Source organism: Pteropus alecto, unplaced genomic scaffold, assembly GCF_000325575.1.
Source record: "Pteropus alecto unplaced genomic scaffold, ASM32557v1 scaffold98, whole genome shotgun sequence".
Taxonomy (NCBI): Eukaryota; Metazoa; Chordata; class Mammalia; order Chiroptera; family Pteropodidae; genus Pteropus; species Pteropus alecto.
In genome coordinates, this window is record NW_006443570.1 from 2568691 (window position 1) to 2589456 (window position 20766).

General features: G+C 36.4%; 1 protein-coding gene and 1 pseudogene across 11 annotated transcripts in view; one reads left to right on the top strand and one right to left on the bottom strand.

Moving 5' to 3' along the window:
* Positions 1 to 20766, bottom strand: part of CDK12 (cyclin dependent kinase 12) — a 70901-nt gene that overhangs the window by 26503 nt on the left and 23632 nt on the right. For 8 of the 11 annotated variants that reach the window (XR_003043968.1, XR_003043972.1, XR_001518047.2 and 5 more), the window contains exons 9-13: positions 15810 to 15887; positions 14704 to 14820; positions 13973 to 14104; positions 12296 to 12507; positions 10887 to 11339 (exon numbers count right to left, since the gene is read on the bottom strand). Coding sequence is in view for 3 of the 11 variants with exons in the window: in XM_006924709.3 (XP_006924771.1) it covers positions 6362 to 7074; positions 10887 to 11339; positions 12296 to 12507; positions 13973 to 14104; positions 14704 to 14820; positions 15810 to 15887 (1705 nt within the window). In the remaining 8 variants the exon portion in view is untranslated. The other 3 variants (XM_006924710.3, XM_006924709.3, XM_025041836.1) reach the window with 3 other exon arrangements.
* Positions 14214 to 14332, top strand: LOC112473417 (annotated as a pseudogene).

Genomic DNA, 20766 nt, shown 5'->3' on the forward strand with positions numbered 1-20766 from the left:
TTTTTAAATATGATGCATCCATATCATTCTTTCCTTATTCCTGAATTACCCCCTTAAACTATGTAGATAGTAATGCTAAGCAAACTATCTCTATATAAATTATTTGCTTAACATAATCTAGCCACCCTAGTAGAAATGTCTTCATAACATTCCCCAGCCTAAGGATTCTAGCTCCAACCTCCAACCATAAAGGTAACATTACTGTAATCAAGGGGAACTTACTAACAGTGGCGCTTTGAAGGAGCCTCTCTGAAATGAACTGGGAACGTTTAAAACATTATCCCCTAATTTTACTAACCCAACCATAATTTTTCCTTCCACTCCATATCTCTCTTTTCTTTAAAAGCAATTATACTCCGTTTCTTTCTACAGCTCAGCTACTAGACTGCTCTAGTTTACCCTTCTTTCCATATCCTTCTTATGTTGCTTCATTTCATATGAGACCTCTGGTCTCCTAAGAAATTGCAAACACTGGTACAAGGCTAAACTCAAACAGTCCTAAATTTATAAAAAGGATCAGGCTCTCAAGCTTTCTCTTTGAATTCACCCCCTTTTCTCCAGGGCCCAAAGCATTCAAAATTGCATTAGTCTTCGTGGGGAGGATTGTCTGTCTATGAGCTGATCCTCACCCAAGGTATCTCTCATTGGGCAGTGTTGTAGTTCTGAGACACAGGAGGAAGAAGGATCTTCTCCTTGAGACAGCCCATCAGATAGACTCCTTAAAGATAAGACATCATCCTCCAAGACTCAGGCTTTGTTCTTCACTTAGCTATGACTGCTACATTGTAGCTTAACATCTCTCCTCTTAACATCTGCCTCTTTCAGGTATGGTTTGGCTTGGATAAAATGTCCTTCATTCCTTTAGAACTATCAACCCTAGCTGCAGTTTACAACCATGGTAGAACAAAACATCCAAAAATCCATCTATTTCCACGTCTTAGGGAACCTACGTCTGAGTTTACTTCGTGTTTAGTCCAGAGAAGTATGCTGCCGCTGAGGGCTACATATTGAGAAAGCTTCACTTAACAACCACCCATCCAGAGAATATTAAAGACTAACTTCATATCAGCCTCTTTCTCTCAATCTTGGACAACTAATTTTTTGGGACAGAGATATGAGACAATCCAGTGGCCAAAGCGTTTTTGGCACTCTAGTGATTAATCACCAGGGCATCAAGAAAGCCCTCATCTGCTTCCTTGTGGACAGCAGGGCCCTCTTCTCACCAAGATTTACTTCCCACAGACACCATCTGCAACTGGGCTTAGAAATGTCATCAGCAAAAGCCAACAGTCTCAGGATATGAGGGAAGAGGATGAAGTGAAGGTTGAGCTCCCCTGTCTTTCCTAGACAGGTAAAAAATCTCTTGTACCCTACACAACATAAATTAAAAGTTCCTTTCACAGCCCTCAGCAATTAAAAAAAAAATAATGGTTATTTTGCTTTCTCTTTCACCTCTCACACCATATATTAAGGATCTGGAATAGACATGTCTTCTGAATTGCCTCTTATTACCCTTCAAAACTGTGAAGCAGCAATAACTCTACTCAGCAGGGTTAGGTGATCAATACTTCTGGTAAGGCCCGAAGCATGTGAGTTGGGTAGTGAGTGGGAAGAGAGAAAAATAGTAAATGGAAAGAAATGAGTGGACAGGAGATGGAGAGACAGCTGGTTATGGTGAGGAGTGGTAGAGTACTACTAGTAATTCCTCCAGGTGTCATACTTTCCCCTAAGTCTGTCAATCCTGGCTTGCTGTAAACTCTCATTTGAGTATGCCCAAGGCTATGAGAAATGACACACCTGGACAGTAATATTAACTAAAATGTCCAGAAATGCTCACCTTGCCTCTTGGGATAACTAGAAGACTTAGCAGTTCCACCTCTCCCTTGGAATGGTTGAATATTTACTCACTTGAGGAACTCCCCACTTCCATTCCACCTACTCCTTCAGGTGACCAAATTGTAAACAGAGAAGTTACTCAATACCTAAAAAACAGTCAAGCTATAGAGCAATCTTTAATGACAATAAAAATCTCAGTTCAGCACCAAGAACATTAACTGTTAATTTCCTTGAGGCATTAACCTTACCATAGTTAAGAATGCCTGTCTGGGAAAAGATAGTGCCTAAGGAATGTACGTACTGAACAGTATGGCTTCTAGTTAGAAATAGGCATGGCTGTGATAGAGAAAAAAAGTCCAGGATAGTTAGTTCCTCTGCCTTTAGGTCCAAAATTGAAAAGATAGCCATGGCTATGAAGTGGAAATAATATTCTCTAGTAGGGTGAAGTTCACACTCCTAGTCATGAACTTGCAATATATAAAGAATGAAAATGAATTCCTTTTCTCTGGAGGTTAACTAGGAACACTGGATTCCAGGAATTCGAACAATCTTGAGCTCTCCATTCTCCTTTTGGGTTAACACGTGATAGTCCACAGGCAATGGAACATACTTAAACTTTAGGGATTCAAAAACAAGCTGGCAACCCTCATCACACATTTGAGTGTTCAACTTCTAATTACCTTCTTCTGGTGCACCCTTTAACCTTGTATGATTGCTCACTCCATTCATAACTTCTTGATACCTATTTCCCCTCTTCCTATCTCCTGATGGGTTTTATCTGCTGCTTACTGCAGCACATACTTCAAGAAAAAAACATTACTTCTCAGGGTCCTAAACCATGAAAGGGGAAACAATTATCTCCTCAGGTGGAGGTAATAGGAATTTTAGCTTTATAAACAACTTTGACTCACTTCTTGGATTGGCAATGTGTCAGGAAACTTCAACAGAGCTAGGAACATGAATTCCCATGCTGACCCTACTCATGGGAACATAGGAACTGCTTGGGGGTGGGGTGGTAGTTCTGGTTTGAGACTATTCTTTGGTCTAAACAGCCTCTTACCAACTTCCCTTGAAGACAATTGAGCTCAGACCCACTTACCTCTCCTTTCGGGAGGAGTTGGGGTACATGAAGCTCAACTCATTTGATGGCCTTTTAACTGTTTTCTACTTTCAAAAAATCACATCTTCTGGTTTTCCCCAACATTTTATTCTCTAGTTCCTACTCTAGTAGTTTGAAGCACCTCTTCAAACCCTGAGAAAAATTTTTTTGGTAGTTTATGAATCTACAGTAATTATGAGACAAAGAACCCCTAAAATATACCTAATTAAATCTGCTCAAAGTACAGATTAAGAAGTAAATGCAATGGAGCAAAAGTGGTATAGTAACAGGAAATATTTAATTTTCCAATCTCTACTTTCCATCTTTATAAACTGAAAGAAAAAAATTTAATATATTACAAAATATCTGTACATAGACAAGGTACACCCAATGGGGGGCAAAAACGAGAGAGAAAGGAATACAGTGTCAGGAACCTGTATCAGGAAGAATGAGATGGCAACTGACACTTTTCTGATGTACCATTCTCTCTCAAAACCTGCTGGTAACCATTTTAGTACTGTAACTATATATGCATATTATACATACACACACACACACACACACAAAGTGGGTGGGTGATGTCTATGGCGTAAGCTAACAGAAGTCCTACTTACAAATTTGTGCTAATTGCCCTGCCTTTAAACAAATAGATCTGATGTTATTTTCAAATCCTTATCACTCCTTTGGACAGTTGAGGAAAAAACTAAGGAAACTGAGTCAAACAAATTTGTTTTCAAAACCACAAAAATAATCATGGTCAAACTAGTTTTGCCTCTCACTCATGAATAGAAGCAGATTTCTCATCTGTTCAAAAAAATGTATTTAATGGACTTAGTATCTTCCATGGTACAATAATTAAAACAAAAACCACTTTTGACTATAATTAATTGAATTTGTAACTTTTGAATAGTCTAGTTGAAATTCTGCCAAGCGTTTACTTCCATCACATTTACAGATAACAGAGCTAAAAAATTAGCAAATACCTTTTCTTCCTCCACACAGATTCCAGGATATTTGAGTTTCTTTCCTCTGCTTTTAGAAATAGTCAAAATTATCAAACTTTTTTTCATTTTAAAGATTAGACTCCAAAAATGGGGGTTAAGGGATGAGATGGGATCATAGATACACACACACACATACACACACACATAAACTCACCCCCTTCCCTAGTAGCAGGGATGGGTGAACGAAGACTTAAGTATATTATTTAGAATATTTGGCATAATTAAAAATAGGGGTGGGAAGGGGAAGGGAAAAACATTATTGATGACTGATGATAACCAAAATATAATTAAAATATATAGACTTTTATTCATATTGATGGGAGACCAATTTTTTTTCGCTGAATACTTTTGAAAGTATCCCAGGCTTAAGTTCTTTAATCAAAAACAGGAGAGTGGGGCCCAATGCCTCAAATTCAAATATTCTAAAATACAAAGGCCCATGTCTGAGGACTAGGAAGTCAACAGACAAAAGGTTTGATGAACTTTTATGTAATTTACCAATACCATGTAAGTGAGCCTAGAAAATTTAATTGGACACACTAGTATAAAAAGCCATCAATGCCAAAATGGCTAGAAGGTTCTTTCTAATCAATGTTTGGCCCTGAGGGCAAGGCCAGACCAAAACCCAGAGAATAATAAAGAAATACACACACCGGATATCTACCTATTTCAGCGACAAGGGAAAATAGACTTTATGTAAGTATCTGAAGAGGGTTCTTCTTTCATTCTTTAAAGTTTTTTATTAGTGCATCTTTCTCTTACAAGTAGTTTTCAAATTTTAATATAAGAACTTGGCATTGAAACATGAAACTTGAGTTCTGAAAACTATTCTCCAAGATGCTGAAGCATGTTTGCCTTTTCTTTGTAAAAAAGGGAGCTAACCTACGTTTCACAAATGTCTAAGTCTGTGCAGATAATTTATATGAATGTGTATATTTTTAAAACACATTATATGCTGGTACTCACATAGAAATGTAAACCAGAATGAGAAGCCTCCCAAATTATCCCACCCTGAAAGCACTTTCCTTTCCCATTTCAGGGCAAAATTCTTGCCATGAAATCTTAACTTAACCCCTTTTACCAAAACCAAAACCAAAATGAATCTCTCTGGAAGACAAATCTCCTAAATAACTGGCAGGATATACATGCTGAGATGTGTATATGTCAATACTGTTTTTGTTTTCCCCATGGTCTGCTCTTTTAAAATTATTTTTTTAAAAAGATCTTAGGTATTGATATAGCTTCAGAAAAATATTTGCCCTAAACTAAGTTACATTTCCATGTATTTTCAGAATTTTCTCTTTGACAATATTACAATGCTCTGTTTCAAAGATTTTTTTTTTGACATAAAAATATACGTGTAAACAGTATGCTAACTGCTCTTACTAGCCCTCTAGGTATGGAGGCATCATCTCTAACCCCAGCTCAGCAGCAATGTCCTAGGCTGTCTGCATTTATAAATCAACTTTACCATCAGAACATGGTTTAAAAAAAAAAAAAAAACTTTAGAATTGAAGAGTTACAGAGAACAATATAGGAGTTTGAATTTCCTTTCCTTTATTTCAAAAAAGGTAAAGAATCATCCCAGGTTCTTGGGCATCTCAACAATTTTTTCCAAACAAATGCCTCGAAAAGAGAGGGATAAAAAGAAAAAAACTCTATGAAGATGTGGATAAAAAGGGAAAAGATGGGGTAAAAGTCTACCTACTTGCCCAAGAATGCCACTTTCTACAACCTGCTTCACGTGCAGGGAGAGGGGGCATATCTTCTGTCAAAGCAGAGCAAACTTTAAGGATGAGTAATTTATTTGGAAAAAAGGTATGTTCGAGATGCTCAATGGGGGGTGGGGGGGGAGTTATTTTGAAAGCAAAAATGTGAGATGGTGGAGAGGAAGAAAACATTTATTTAAATCAACCAGTCACTCTTTTCCCCTTATAGCAAAAGCCTAAGAGCAGCTCAAATTTCGTGAACACTATTTTCTTAAAAAAAAAATTTTTTTTCAAAAGAAACCATAAAAAAAAAAACCCAAAAAAACCAAAAACTTAAAAAACCTAAAGAGAGCCTCTCCTGAGCCATCTCAAAATTGAAACTTCTCTTTTTCTTCTGCTCAATTAGTGCAGGCAATAAACTAATAAAACATTTACTTTTCAATTTAATGACCCTCTCTGTATTCTCTACTTGTATCTACTAGGCAGAGTTGAAGTAAATGTTCTGACTATAACCCATCCAGGGGAAACTGGTACCAACTTCATTATTTTATAAGTCGCCTGCTAGTAGCAAGTGAGCAAGGAATACAATGGACAGCTTTGAAGTAGCCAAATGCAGATGATTACCTCGCTCTGGCAAATGAATTCATTAAAGGTTGAGGACTGGATAGAAGATGGATAGGGAAGGAATCTTTCAGGACACTGAAGTCTCTGGGTTAGTAAGGAACTCCTCTCCCTCTTCCCCCTCTTGGCGGGACTCTTGTAGGCCCCCGATAGAGTTTTCCATAAGCAGAAGACTGAGCTGGGGCCCCCCAGTTAAGGCCTGCTCCTGAGCTGCTGGCCCCAGTGGTTCCTGGCCCCAGCTCCCCATAGTTTTGCAATTTGGTCTCTGTATGTGCCACAGAGTTGCTGCTTCCCTCAGCCTTCAGGAATGGTTGCCCGACCACTGAGTGTAATGCTAAGGGGACCCTGGCAAAACGGAGGTCCTGGTCCCCTGGAAACTGCACTGAACCTGTACCCTGGTAACTGCTGGACTCCCCAAGGTGGCTCACAGAGCCTGAGAAGGTCCTGTTCTTCACCAGGGTCTGGGCCAAGGATTCTGTCAAGGCTGGACCAGAGTTGCGTTCATCAGTGTCAGTGGCACTGAACCCTGTTTCAGGCCCATCAGTGTTTCCGTAAGTCCTGTTGGGATGGGGTCGGGTGGAGTATTCCATTGGTCTCAAGGCCTGGTGCTCATGTGGCAGGTGGCCAGGAGGCTCTGCTTCAGGCTGGGATAAAAGTTGCAGCAAGGCGGCTGTCACGGCTGGGTTCAACTCCTGGGGGGCGCTGGAAAGATCGCCTTCAACCAGAGGGGGTGGAGGTGGCGGCGGTGGAGGTCCGGGGGGCTCAGGGGGCCTCTTCTCTGGTGGAAGAATGTGAGGAGGACATGCTGTGGAAGGGTTACTTCTTTTAAACACCGTCTTAAAAATGACATGTGATTATAAACACACACACACATACACACATACGCACATATACTGCCCAACATATATCAATACAAGTAACCAAATATATATAAAGAATAAAATCTTGGGATCAGGAAATTGCAATTTATAAATAAAATCAAGTGATTCAAAGCAAAACAGTTGTATTCTGGATCTAACAGCTGGTGTAAAAAGATCATATGTTTCAAGTAATTGTCCTGATTTTTATCTGAGATTTCCTCCATTTCCTTCCTTAAGGAACCGTTCTAATATGTGGGTTGTTGGCAGCCTCCCCGCCCCTTTTTGCTGTTGGATCAAAACATTAATGAAAATAAAGTAGAAAGAAGGAAGATGAGAGGGAACAACATACATGCTACGGTCACATTTCTAGGACACAATCTTGCTGTACAATAGGAGACCTTGCATGGATTTAGCTAACACATTTTACAGAACGTTTGATCATATAAGGTTAACACCTGAAATAGAACTTAAAGAATATACAGGAAAGATGAAATAAAGTAAAAACCTTTCATTACCATCATGTATAAATATACACTTGCTTCTCCAAACTTCAGTTCCCTCTCCACATAACCACATTCTGAAGAAAGGAATATTAACCACCATACTGTTATTCAGCTTCCTATGTTACAGTAATTATAAAGACTAAAGTAACCTATAATAATTTTCTACTGTTTTCCAACCTCCTCCATTTTTCCCATGCTATGAGGAAAATTACTATAGTGATGTCATGCAGAATGAGCTTTTGATAAATATCTGTTTATCTTGAAGACAGTGATAATGAGAACTGAGTATTCAGAAATGTATTGAACTAATACTAAATTCTGTCTTTCCAAAGATCTTTCTCTTTTTTGAACCACTCTCCAGACTCTTTTCCCCAACTGCTGACTAAATTTGCCTAAGAATGGTAATCACTGTCTGATAATAAACTCCTGCCAAGACAGGAGAGTAGACATGTAAAATGGCATTGAGTTTGAGAACAAATACAATGAAGTACAGTTAGAATAATGACTTTGGAGAGTTGGGAGTCACCCTGCTGAAGAAAAGGTTTAATGTTTTGAGATATCTTCCAAATGATCAAATTTTCTGTTCACTATGGAAGCATATTTTTAAATGTCCATATAGTCTTTAATATCTGAGCTAGTAATATAAAATCATTTTTTAGACATGCCAAAAATAATTTTTAGTTATAATTAGATATTTTGGTAGTATATTTACAATTATATTTTGCAAAGATAATCAATAAAGTAAGTATGCATTCCCTTAGCATGCATATGAAAACACTATAAAATTGCAAAGTTGTCCAGTGGAAGGATGAGGGCAGGTGCTATATGTAACATACAAGCAGGGTGACCAAGAGTCCCAATTTGCCTGGGGTTTGAGGGGCTTTCCAAATTGCCAACTTTATGTTTTAAACCAGGACTGTACAGGAACAAGTTGGTCACTCTATATTCAGTATTTAATAGTTTAAAAAACTATTAAAGAAAGATTAATAACACTTGTTAATGATAAGCAACTTGTTGACGGATTGGCTGGCTGACAAGGTGGTAGGGAAAAATGAATTTAATGACAAAAAATTAGCTATGGAAAGCTTATAATCTGAAAAGGAGACATCCTGAAAAAGGAGAGCTAACTGAACTACAAACATCTATATATTTGGGAGTATTTTGATGTCAATCCTACATATCTCACTATACAAAAACATCCCAGTACCAGTTATTTTTAAAAGTATTTTTGGACAAGGCATGAAATGGACCACCAGTTTTTTTGTTTTGTTTTTTAATATTGAGGGCAAGCAACTTTAAAATGCCCAAATGCAAAAGTAGGCAAAGCAAACTTATAGTCTTCCAGGTATACCGTTTTACATTTAAACTTTGCCTTTTATATAAATAGCCTATTTGTTGTTACAATAGAACTAATTCTTGAGTTCAAATCTTTCACATGTGTGAGAACATGAAAACTATTTCAAAGTAGCAAAAGCAGATAGATTGTAAAAAAACGATTAAAGTAAGGTTAATAACACTTTTTAAAGGAATTAAAGATCACATTAAAAAACTAATACTAAGATTTAAAGTGTAACAATATTGCCAATCCTTAACAGTCTGTCCTAATGGAGGGAGGTATTAATCAAATGTACAAATAACTTAAAAACTTCATTTGACTCAGTAGATATCAACCACAACCCTTTCCCAACAAGTATACAGTATTTAAACAGTAGCCAGTTAGATTTGCACCTTCTCTGGCTTATTTGGTGTGCCCTCTGGTGGAAGTGCTAATGAACAGTAAAATGACTGAATGAGGCAGCTGGGGAGAAATAAGAACGCAACAGACATTGGATATACCAAATGGATAATCCAGGGGTGCCTGTAATAATTAGGAGTGGCATTTTTACTCTCTGAAATGTAAATCCAATAATTTCTGGCCATAGGCCAGGCCCTTAATTTTAGTTCAATTTCACCATTTGGCTGATAATTTGTTGGTTCAATTATTGAATTTGAATCACTTCAGGTATTTTGATTATAGATGAACTGTGTGTGTGTGTGGAAGGAGGGTATGAGAGATGAGACAAAGAAGCCTGCTTTAATTCTAGATTAGCCTTCTCTGTTATTTCATGTCCCAGAGTCTGTTAAAAACAGCTGGAATCAGATAACAGAATAGCAAAGTAAATTAAAAAACACATTAAAAAGAAACACATTGAGAAGTACACAAGTTCTAGTTCTGGCTCTGCCCATAATATAGTTCCAGCAGTGAGACCACAGGCAGGCTAATTTAAACTCCCTGGATTGCAGTTTCCCTATCTGTAAAGTAAAAGGGTTAATTTTATTTATGTCATCTTCAAGTTTTAAAAAGCTTTACATATGAGAAACAGCTTACATATTTGACCTTATGCCAGTGGAAATAAAGCATATACTTTTCTGCACCATCCCATATGAAATGTGAATGTAGGACCCTAAAGTTGAAAGTTAATGTAACTCATCAACCCATACCTCTTCTCATTCCCCAATTCACGGGGTCTTCATGGACAGCAAAAATTTCCGAGGAGTTGAAAACACTTTTAGATAAGTAAATATTTGCAAACAGACTGTGAATCAGACTGTGCATGCTGTAGTCATGAGAGATGAAAGTATAACGTATTTCCTTTTTTCATATTTTTTTAAATATGATGCTCACTTCCTAATCTTAAATCCATTCAATTGTCTCTTTCAGGAACACAGATTTTAAATCATTTTTATATGCTATTAGTTTTTGGAAAGGAAATATATGGTGTTATCTACTTGGAAATATTCTCAAATTATTTTTTAGATTAACAATGACATTTTATTAGGATTTTCTTGATTGTATTTTTCAGGCAAGACTCTGGTATCCAGGATCCACTACACTAGAGTACAATTGACTATTTGTACAATCTGATGATGGTTTGTTTGGAAGGCAGATTTTTCAAGTGCGAATACTAGTTTGCCACCGTACACACAAGTCGCATCACTAGCTACGGTTGTGGTTTCCATGGGTTAAAACATAGGGGCTTTACTTACCTACCTCCTAAGAAATGGAAAAACAACATATGAAAGTTGCTTTGAGAAGCTCTGAGACTTAAAGAAGCTGGGCAAACAATACATCACTTGGTGGTATGTTCTCCTGTAGACTAGGTTACAGAAAAACTGAAACTGAGGACACTGATGTGAAAAATAAAATGTTAAAGAGATTTTTAAGAGGATCAACAGCACCTGAGCTCAATGAGATTCATGACCGGTCTGTTTACCTGCTGCCTCCTCCTGTGGCATTGTGGGAGTTCTTCGGGGCCCCTGTGGCCCACTGTTCTTGTCACTGTTGTTTTCCTCCAGGCTGCCTGCTGGCTCCTGGGTTTTCATCAGCTGACTCAAGAGAACTGCCAACATATTCTGCATGTCAGCCGGTGTGCTTGAAGCTTCAGGGGTCGTCTGTTCTGCTGAAGGCTGGACCACTGGAGCAGGGGGTGCCTCCTTCAAAGACTCCTCTGGGCCCAAAGGCTCTGAGTCCTGCTGCTGGGAACTGGCTTCTGTTAGGGCACTGATGGATTGGTTCAGGGCCTCCAGCTGCTGCTGTATCTCAGGGTTAGAGTGGATATTAAGCAGCTGCACCATTTGAGGGATGCTCAGGTCGGTTTGGCTCTGCAGCAGGTTCAGTAACACTGCCAATTCACTTTGATTCAATTGCTGTGTGATGTCACCGAGGCCTGTGGTGGGAGAGTGAAGCCAATATAAGAAGGTTGAGGCAGGGCAAGGACCTTTGCCTTTTCCAACTGGCAATATCAACTTATAATATCCAGTGAACGGTTTCATTTTGAATGTCTCATTTTTCATGCATCAAACTATCATAGAAGTTTGTTATTCTTTATATTATCACTTAAAAACACAGGTACTGACTAATCAGGTAAAAGTAATTTCATTTTACCTTTATTTTTCAAGGTCAGTGATTTTCAACACTTACTATACATCAGAATTGCTAAGAGAGATTTTGAAATTCAGATTCCTCAAGCCCCATTTCTAGAAATCTGGCCATTGTTCAGGAGTGTTTATTTTTAAAATTTCCTAGGTGATTCCAATGTGCAGCAAGCACTGAAAACCACTGTTGTAGCTGGACAGGGAAGGGAAAGTGAGTAAATAGCTGTAGTTCAGAAAATTGGTGGTACCACAGGAAGAGAACTACTTTGTTACAATAGTTCATTATTATACAGTTTTGGATATATTTAAACTGGATAACAGTCTACGGAACTAACTACATTCAGCAACTATAATTTAACATGATTGGATTCTAAGAAGGACTTACCGAAGCTAACATATACAGGGCTCAAAATTATGTGTTAGAAAGCTATGGGTGAACTAACCTGAAATTAAATTTGGCTTACCTAATTCACTGATTTATCCCACACATCTAACTGAGGTATAGTGTTCCTTATTTCAGGAAAGGAAAATAATCTATTGTAGACTTTCTAGACGACATGTATAAAACTTTTGTTTTCTCTTTTTCCCTATAATGAGAACACCAACTTCTTTATTAATTCTTCGGTGGCTAAAAACTAAGACTGAAAAAGAGAGACAGAGAGAGACAGAGACACACCCTTATGCTTGACCTTCAAAACCTGCCAAAATGTGCTTAATAAAAGCACAAAGAATTCATCCCAGCACTGACCTATTGCCTCCCCAGCCCCAGGCTCCACCTTTCCAGGAGCAGGCTGAGGTGGTGCTGGGCTGCTGTTCTTCACAGGCTCAGCACTTGTCCCTGAGGTAGTTTCTTTTCGAGAGGCTTTGGATGGAGGTGGCTCTTCTACCACAACACCACTTTGTCGCTGCCTTCGCCGTTTCTTACTCCATAATTCATGACAATCCTGCCAGTGGGGGAGGCTGAAAAAAGACAAAGCGAAGGGGAAACGTGTGTGGGAATGTGGTAGTGAGTGAATAGAGGAATGAGATTAAAATATGAAGGCGCAGAGCAGTGAGGAATGAAAAGGAAAAGGAAAACATAAAATTAACTAGAGAAATTAGTAAATAAGTAATAGCAGTATAAAAGGAATCATGGCATACAATAGTCAGGAAATAAAAGTCCAAAAGCTCAGAAGATTTCTACAGTAAGAGATGAGGATTTTGCTAAAACCAGAGACACACCTGCTATATAAATGACCATATTCCAACCAAATAGTTAAAACTTATAACTGTTCTTGCTTGGTATAACAAGAATAAAGGAGAATTTTATTGGTCAAGTTTCAGTTGGGAATAATTATCACAGAGATGACTAGCTTGTTGATATCTACACAAAGTCCGGGCAGAGCAGTGATTTAAGTCTTGGAATAACATAAGTACATTATGATTAAATCGCTTCTGTGTAAAATCAATTATGTTATTTGGTCTGTGAAGACCAAAAAACTGGTTCTTTCTTCTTTCTGCCCACTAAATTTCTGTGACTAGGTATTTTCATTTGTAGGGTTTATTAGAATATTTTAATATATCTAATATATTTCCAGACTTCTCCATAATAATATAAATAGTTCCAGCAGGTCAAATCTTACTACAATAAAAATTACCGTAGCCAAAAAAATCTCTCTGTATAAAGAGTTTCCAAATTTCAGTAAAAAAGCTTATATATTTCGAACCATATTGGACGTATCAAAATTCTAGCAATATATTTCTTTGGAACAATCAAATTTGTAGTTAGTACTGACTCATGTACTACTATCTTATCCATTTCTTTATGATACACAGTTTTTCCTACAGAAACACCCCCAAACTCTGACATGATAGCTAAAATGCTGTCAGTGATAAATTCAAACATAAAGGACTTTTTATTTGTCAGAATGTAAGATGTGAGTGTAAAGCCTCTGAAGAGCCTACATAATACGGGAAATTCATAAGATTCTGATAAAAAAAGACACTGAAAGGCCATATTTTCTACATTAAAATTCAGGACATACAACCTGACAGTGAAGCAAACTATTTAAAATTAGGACTGTTCTTGAAAGTGTGGGATATACATGGTCACCATAGACATAGGGAATTCAAGCAGATGGAATAGTTAAGAGCAAAAACTAAAAGGAATACCTTCAAAGAGGTTCTACAGAGCAATATACTGGGGATCTAAGGACAGAAGAAGATAGCTTAATCAAACTAGAACAAATACCCTATTTAAATCTATTCCTTGTTTTAAAAAAACCTAATGCAATAAAACCTCTTATCAACCATACTACTACTCAAGGATGACCTCTCCATTTGGGACTTGGCCACTGCAGTTCTTTTAAAAAGCTACTACTTTGAATTTCTTATCTTCTAGGCCTAGGGGGAGGTTTAGGGTCACTAAGTGGCCACCAGCACTTACTCTGGAGGATCCATTTTGCTGAGGTCGACATCTTTAAGGAAGTCACTCTGTAGGGTCTGCTCAGCTGTACAGCGTTTGCTAGGATCTAGTGTCAGCATGTGGTCCAGTAAATCAAGAGCTGCTGAAGGAATGCTGTGGAAAGGAAGAAAAAACAAGTTCACAATGACCCCACAGTTCTTAAACCTGTAACCTTGTGTCAAAGGTCTCTGAATTTCCAGCTCCACGTAAAACTGTAGAAAGGGTCTACAGCCATGCCACCTTGAATATGTCCGATCTCGTCTAATCTCGGAAGCTAAACAGGGTTGGGCCTGGTTAGTACTTGGATGGGAGACCACCTAGGAATATCAGGTGCTGTAGGCATTAAAAAGGGGGCTGGAAGCTGGCTAAACAATCACATAGATTTGCCTCTACACAGCATTTAAGTGCTACAATACAGGAAGAACACATAAAGCAAGCAGTTAAATTCTCTTTTTGTCTTGAGAAGATCAAAAGCATTATGAGAAAATTTATATTGTTCAAAATAAAAATGGTTTTCCATCATCTAAAGCCTTCAAAAGAGAAAATTCCAAAAAGGCTATGACAAAACTCATACACTATTGGAAAATAAAATGTTTTCCTATGATGTATTGTCATAATAAACTGGGACAACACTAACTCCCTAGGCCAGGAAAAAGTCAAGTCCAAACACTAGCCAACCACAGAAAATACATGTATACTTTTTCCAAACTCACAAAGAGAATTCTTCTCGTAGACGCCTTCTATATTGCTTCTTCGGTTTCATGGTATTAAAGTAGGGCAGCTTGATAACATCAGGCCACACAGCTGGACAAGGGCTACCACAGAGTCGACTGAAAATAAAGCAAAAATCAAGAAACAGTGAGTCAGCATCACAAATTCTGGAGATTCTAGAAGCAGAAATGATTACCTCCTGAGGTCTGGGGAATCTTAGCTTATTAAATAAGAGGGCATACAGAAAGGTAAAACCTGACCTCACTCCTTTAAGGACAGAAGGAATAGGATAGAAAGAACTAGTTATAAGATAATGAAGAGAAAATACTGGCAAAACAGTCCAAAATGATCTATATATTTGGTTTTGTTAAATACATTTTTAATCCTCCTCAGAGGTTTTCATTACCAATTTTGTTTTGTTCAGTTAGTGTTAATTTTGAAGGGCTGAGCTGGTCTTATAATGTCCCTATAGGAAAAAACTGGAAGAAGAGAGCCTAAGACTTAAACTTTGATGGAAAATTGAGTTTACTGTATAACAAATAATGAGTTACATACCATCTTTTAAAAAGTCTACATTAGCCTGCTGTATCCTTTCCTTTAATCTTTTTGGAAAAAGAAATTCAAATTCCATCCCAAAACCAGGCTTTCCTTATATCCTCTATTAGAGGTTCTATTTTATAACCATGTTTTTATGCTGTATCACTTACTCAACTCTGAGCTCTTTGAAGGCAGGGACCTATCTTATTTATCTCTGCATCCCAAAGTTTAACAGAGAAAGGAATTTGTTACAAACAGGTTCAATAACTGTTTGCTAAATAAACTGGATCTTAATCTAACCTAAGAATGAAATAGCTATCCTGAAAATGGCATGCTATTATATGAAAAACTAATAAAAAATACATGAAGTAAGACTTCAAAAGTAAGTGGAACACAACTTCTTTACAGATATAGCCCATGACAAAATATACAGTAAACCTGATTGTGTGAAGAGAAACTTACTTGGACATAAGGAGCATAAAATCATTTAGTAGAATGACTGGAAAGTGTTAAATTAGAGGATGAGATTACCTATCACACCTGGGCACTCAGAGTACATGCAGAGCTGTACCTGATCAGTTCTAGCTGAGCCAGTTCCAGATTGGCTTGAAAAATAGGCTTCTTTGTGAACAGTTCCCCAAGGATGCAGCTAGAAAGAGTAAAATTGAGAGGTCAGAAGAGAAATCTCTGGCACCTATTTAAACTGTGTCTCAATAAACTTCTATATCAGACTGCATCGAATATATACAATGTTGTAAATTAGCCCAAAACTGCAGTGTCTGAGTTTCATAAAAAAAATTTCTTGCAGTTAAAATAATATAAAGGTTTAAAATTTGCCAGTATATCAAACTTTGCCACCTCTAAAGGACAGTCTATATATAAGCAGAGAAAGTGAGTCAAAATTCCTTTTCTATCAAGTCCATTGTAAATTAAGGAATTAACTAAAGATTTAAAATCCCACACTTCAATTTTGCAAGGATACTCAGCAGTTCCTATAGAGAATATTAGCTTTTTTCATTTATCTGCTCTGTAGAATGTGTACTATACTACAGCCTTCCGGGCACTGTATTTTAAAGAAAAGTTTATTATCATCAGTCAAGATCAGTTTCAATAGGACTTTTAGAAACATTATGCTTAAACATCTTTATCCTTTTGAAAAGGCTATTCAGAACTATACTGACATATTTACATAGTCTCCAAATTTCTCTCCACAAATTACTTATTAATTGCAAAAGCATCAGCCCTAAGAAGAGATGAAATATTGCCATTTGTGATAACGTGGATGGACCTTGAGATAATCATGCTCAGTGAAATAAGCAATACAGAAAAAGTTGAAAACCACATGATATCACTTATATGTGGGATATAAACCTAAAAGCAACAAACAAATAGGACAAACAGAAACTCATGGACATGGACAATAGCCTAGTGGTTACCAGAGGGTGGAGGGTAGGGGAGAAGAGATGGGGTAAAAGCAGTCAAATATGTGGTGACAGAAATCTAACTATGGGCAGTGAACACAGAATGCAATATATATATGCCTTACTGTTAAATTGTGCACCTGAAACTTACTGGATTTCGTTAACCAATGTCACCATAATAAAAAATAAAATGAAATAAAACAACAAAAAAGGAAAACTAGTAACTATTTAGTAAGAGAAAAAAGATGACACCTGTGACCAAAATTAACATCACCAATAAGGAGCATATAGGGTTCACTGAAGTACAAAGGTGTTATCTTGAAAAGAACACTTATGGAGTATTCCAGCCAAAAATTCATAACCTGAACCTATTTATTATCTGGTCTGTATTCTTCGAAAATGCAAATGTCATGAAAGACAAAGAAAGGTTAAGGAACTGTTCCAGATTAAAGAATGGCAACTAAATGTAATACATGATACTGGATTAGATCCTCTATCAGGTGAGGTATTGTTTCTAAGACATTATTATGTACATAAAATGAGAATATGGAATATAAGCTAAAGTATTCTATTGAATAAAGGTAGTATACCAATATTTAAGTTCCCGAATTTGATAATTGTACCGTGATTACTTAAGAAAATGCCTTTGTTCTTAGGAAATGTATATTAAATATTAAAAAGAAAAGGACCATGATATACAGAACTACTTTCAAATAGTTCTGGAAAAAAACATGGTATATTTATAAACATATATTTTTATTCTATGTATATATTGTATGTTGTGTGATATATACACACAAATACACATACATGAATATAAAAGTAAATGTGGCAAGATGTTAAAAATCAGTGAATCTAACATGAATGAATCTCAAAATAATTATGCTGAATAAAAGATGTAGAAGAAAAAAAGAGCATATACTATGATTCCATTTATATAAAAGTCTAGAAATGGAAATCAATCAATAGTTATAGAAAGTGGAACAATGGCTGCCGGGGAATGGGGTGGTATGCACAGGAGAAAGAAATTACAAAGGAACACATGGAAACTTTTGGAGGTGATATTATCTTGGTTGTGGTGATGGTTTCACTGATGTATACAATATGTACACTTTAAATATGTATAGTTTATTACACACCTAAAAGGTTAAAAAAAATTAGTGAATCTGGATAAAAGCTATACTAAAGTTCTTTGTACTGTTCTAGTAACTTTTCTGACATTTGAATTTATTTCAAAATAAACTTAAAAATAAGTGAAAAAAACTACACAAATACTTCATGTTTTTGTATGTGTGAAATATTTCATTTTTTAAAAAGTGGAGAAAGAAAAAAACTGACAAAGAATCTCTTCTCTGGCCTGCGCTCTGAAATGAGATTTATTCACAAATACAAAACCAATGTTTATAGTTTTATTTTAAAAGTACTTAGCTTGACTAAATTTGAGAAAGCAAAATAAACCTAGCTCTTAAAGTTATTAGCACCTTTCTGTTAACATTTCTTAACGTCAAATGACAAATTCTTACTTCCAACATTCTCTCAAACCTTACCCAGAGATAAAAAAGTAAAAATAAAATTTCACTGTTTCCAATATTAACTGCCAAATCAAATTCCAAATAACAATGTTGTCACAAATGGTAAAATAAGAGAAAAACACAAACAAACAAACAAACAAATCCAGCTTGGTTTTCAGACTCTAGGTATAATTTGTGTACTGGTCTTTTAGTTTCTCCTCTGATTTTCAAACTGAACCACTCCAGCAATTCTCTGAAAAGAAGATTCTACAAAAATATCTTCAGAGAGACTACCAAAGATCACCAAAGATCACCAAAGTAGTAAGCTCACATCAAAAGTCAAATAAAATCTCAATTCAATTAGTCATTGGGCTTTAAAGGAAGTCTAATTTTCTATAATTTTAATTTCCTAATTAATTTGTTTTTCCTAATTTCAGTCTTTTGGTGAAGACATAGTTATGTAATCAACACTTTGTTATTGCACTAAGGTGGTAGGTTAGAGAGACTTAAATAACAGTACCAACAGAGCTATGAACTTTCCCTATGCATCTTAATAGGGCATTAACTTTAGAGTCTAGTTGCGACAATTTAAATACTAATACTGTTATAGCAAATAGTTCAGAACACAAACACACCCAACTTCAGTCAATAAAATTTAACTAAAGCTTCATTTGACTTGGGTAGGCTACCACAGAAATTGTGCTCTCTTTCTCTGTCACCTTTTTCATTTTTGAAATAAAACCTCTGCAGTGTTCCTTTTAAAGAATGACATTAACAGGTCCTTCTCAGTACCTTTATTCTGTCTCTTTCTTCTCTTACACTATCCCTCTCAATCTCTGCCTCTGAGAAGAGACCACACTCTGGAGTGTTACCCATTTTCTAATAAACTTTACTTTAGACTCTTTAAAAAAAAATGACATTAATAGAGAGAAAGAATGGAGAAAGTGATATGCTCTACTGGACAGTATATATCAGAATCCTGAAGTATGAGAGTCAAGGACAGCGTATGTATGCATAAATCATATAGCATAAGAAACAATGAACAAACATGGCCCATTTAAATTGTCTACACCCCTAACAAACAAACTGTAAATATCATTTTCCATTAAAGAAACTAAGACTCCTTAGAGAAATGGCTGATACCAGGTCTGGGGCAGGAACTGAACAAGACAAGCCTGGAACCAGAAAACAAGGAAAATGATCAAAGACTACTATGGTTATACCAAAAGGACTCAAGAATTAACCTTAATAAACTCCAGGGGCCAAAAACTGGACAGTCCGAACAGAAATCAAGATGAAAACTATAATGGATTAAAACATATCAAATATGTTTAATTCTATGAGTTCGTAATAAAACTAAAATACAAACCCCCAAAACCCTCTCTTTGGTCATCATTGGAGGATGCTAGGAAACCACCTCATTACCTTGAAAACTGGTAAATAAAATAAAAAAATTAAACCTTTATCCCTATCTTTTCCATATTATTTGTACTAAGGGGCAGTCAAAAATATAAGTGATCTTTATTCCAGGAAGGAATGATATAATTAGAATATCACCATTACAAAACAACCACAAATAAATAGATGTGGATCATTAACCCATTTCCCGTTTATTAAAAAAAAAAAAAAAGAGCAGCTCGCTGCCCGGGTAAATTTAATTTTACATAAACACGCTCTTTGAGGCTGAAGCAAATCTGACTGGTTTTCAGTGTGAAAATAAAATATAAAAACTGTTCTTGGAGTTATTTCTGAACAGAACTTGTCTCTAATCCTAATGTAGTAGAAATGTATACGCAAATCAGATTCATCAAATGACTCTTCGGCTAACAACTGTTCGAGAATGATGTTAACATCACGCATAGGAATGCCACATTTTCTAGGATTTGACATTTTTGGCAATTGAGAATTACTATATTTTGTAAATGGAAATACCACTACTAAAAACAGAATGCTATAAATAGAATAATGTTATTTGTTTCCAAAGACTACCGATATACTAGAGCTATGTGAAAATAATAAAAGCGAGGTATTTCGTGGCAAACTTCGAGGTTAAAGTTAAGATTGTAATCCATGAGTTATATTGGGGTAAACTCTGCAGTTATAACACTAACATTTCAAAAAGAGACAACTATATATCATGTAAAGTAGTGTGTGTGTGTATGTGTAAATCTCCCCTAACAGGGATAAATATTTCATCAGGCATTGTTTAGAATTGCTGTATAAGGTGATAATAAAAAGCAGACTAATTTGTAGTGAATTATTCTATTGTTTTTAAATCCTTTATAGATAATGTATCTAGTTATTAAACTCTGGGCAGAGACTCCCACTGCCTCCCACACCCAACTTTGATGTACCATTAGACTATATAATCTCTCAGATGTACTCGAAACCACATGTAAAGTGGTTTCAGGGTCAGTGGATGATTGGGAATCAAACCCGAATTCACCTACAATTTACAGGAAACAAAAAGGATAGAGAATCATGCTAAAACACTACAACCACCACCACCACCACCACCATAAGGATGCAATCAGCAAAATCCAAACTGAAAAGATCTACAGGAAAAATGACCTAGTTTCTTCTAAGGAAATTGTAA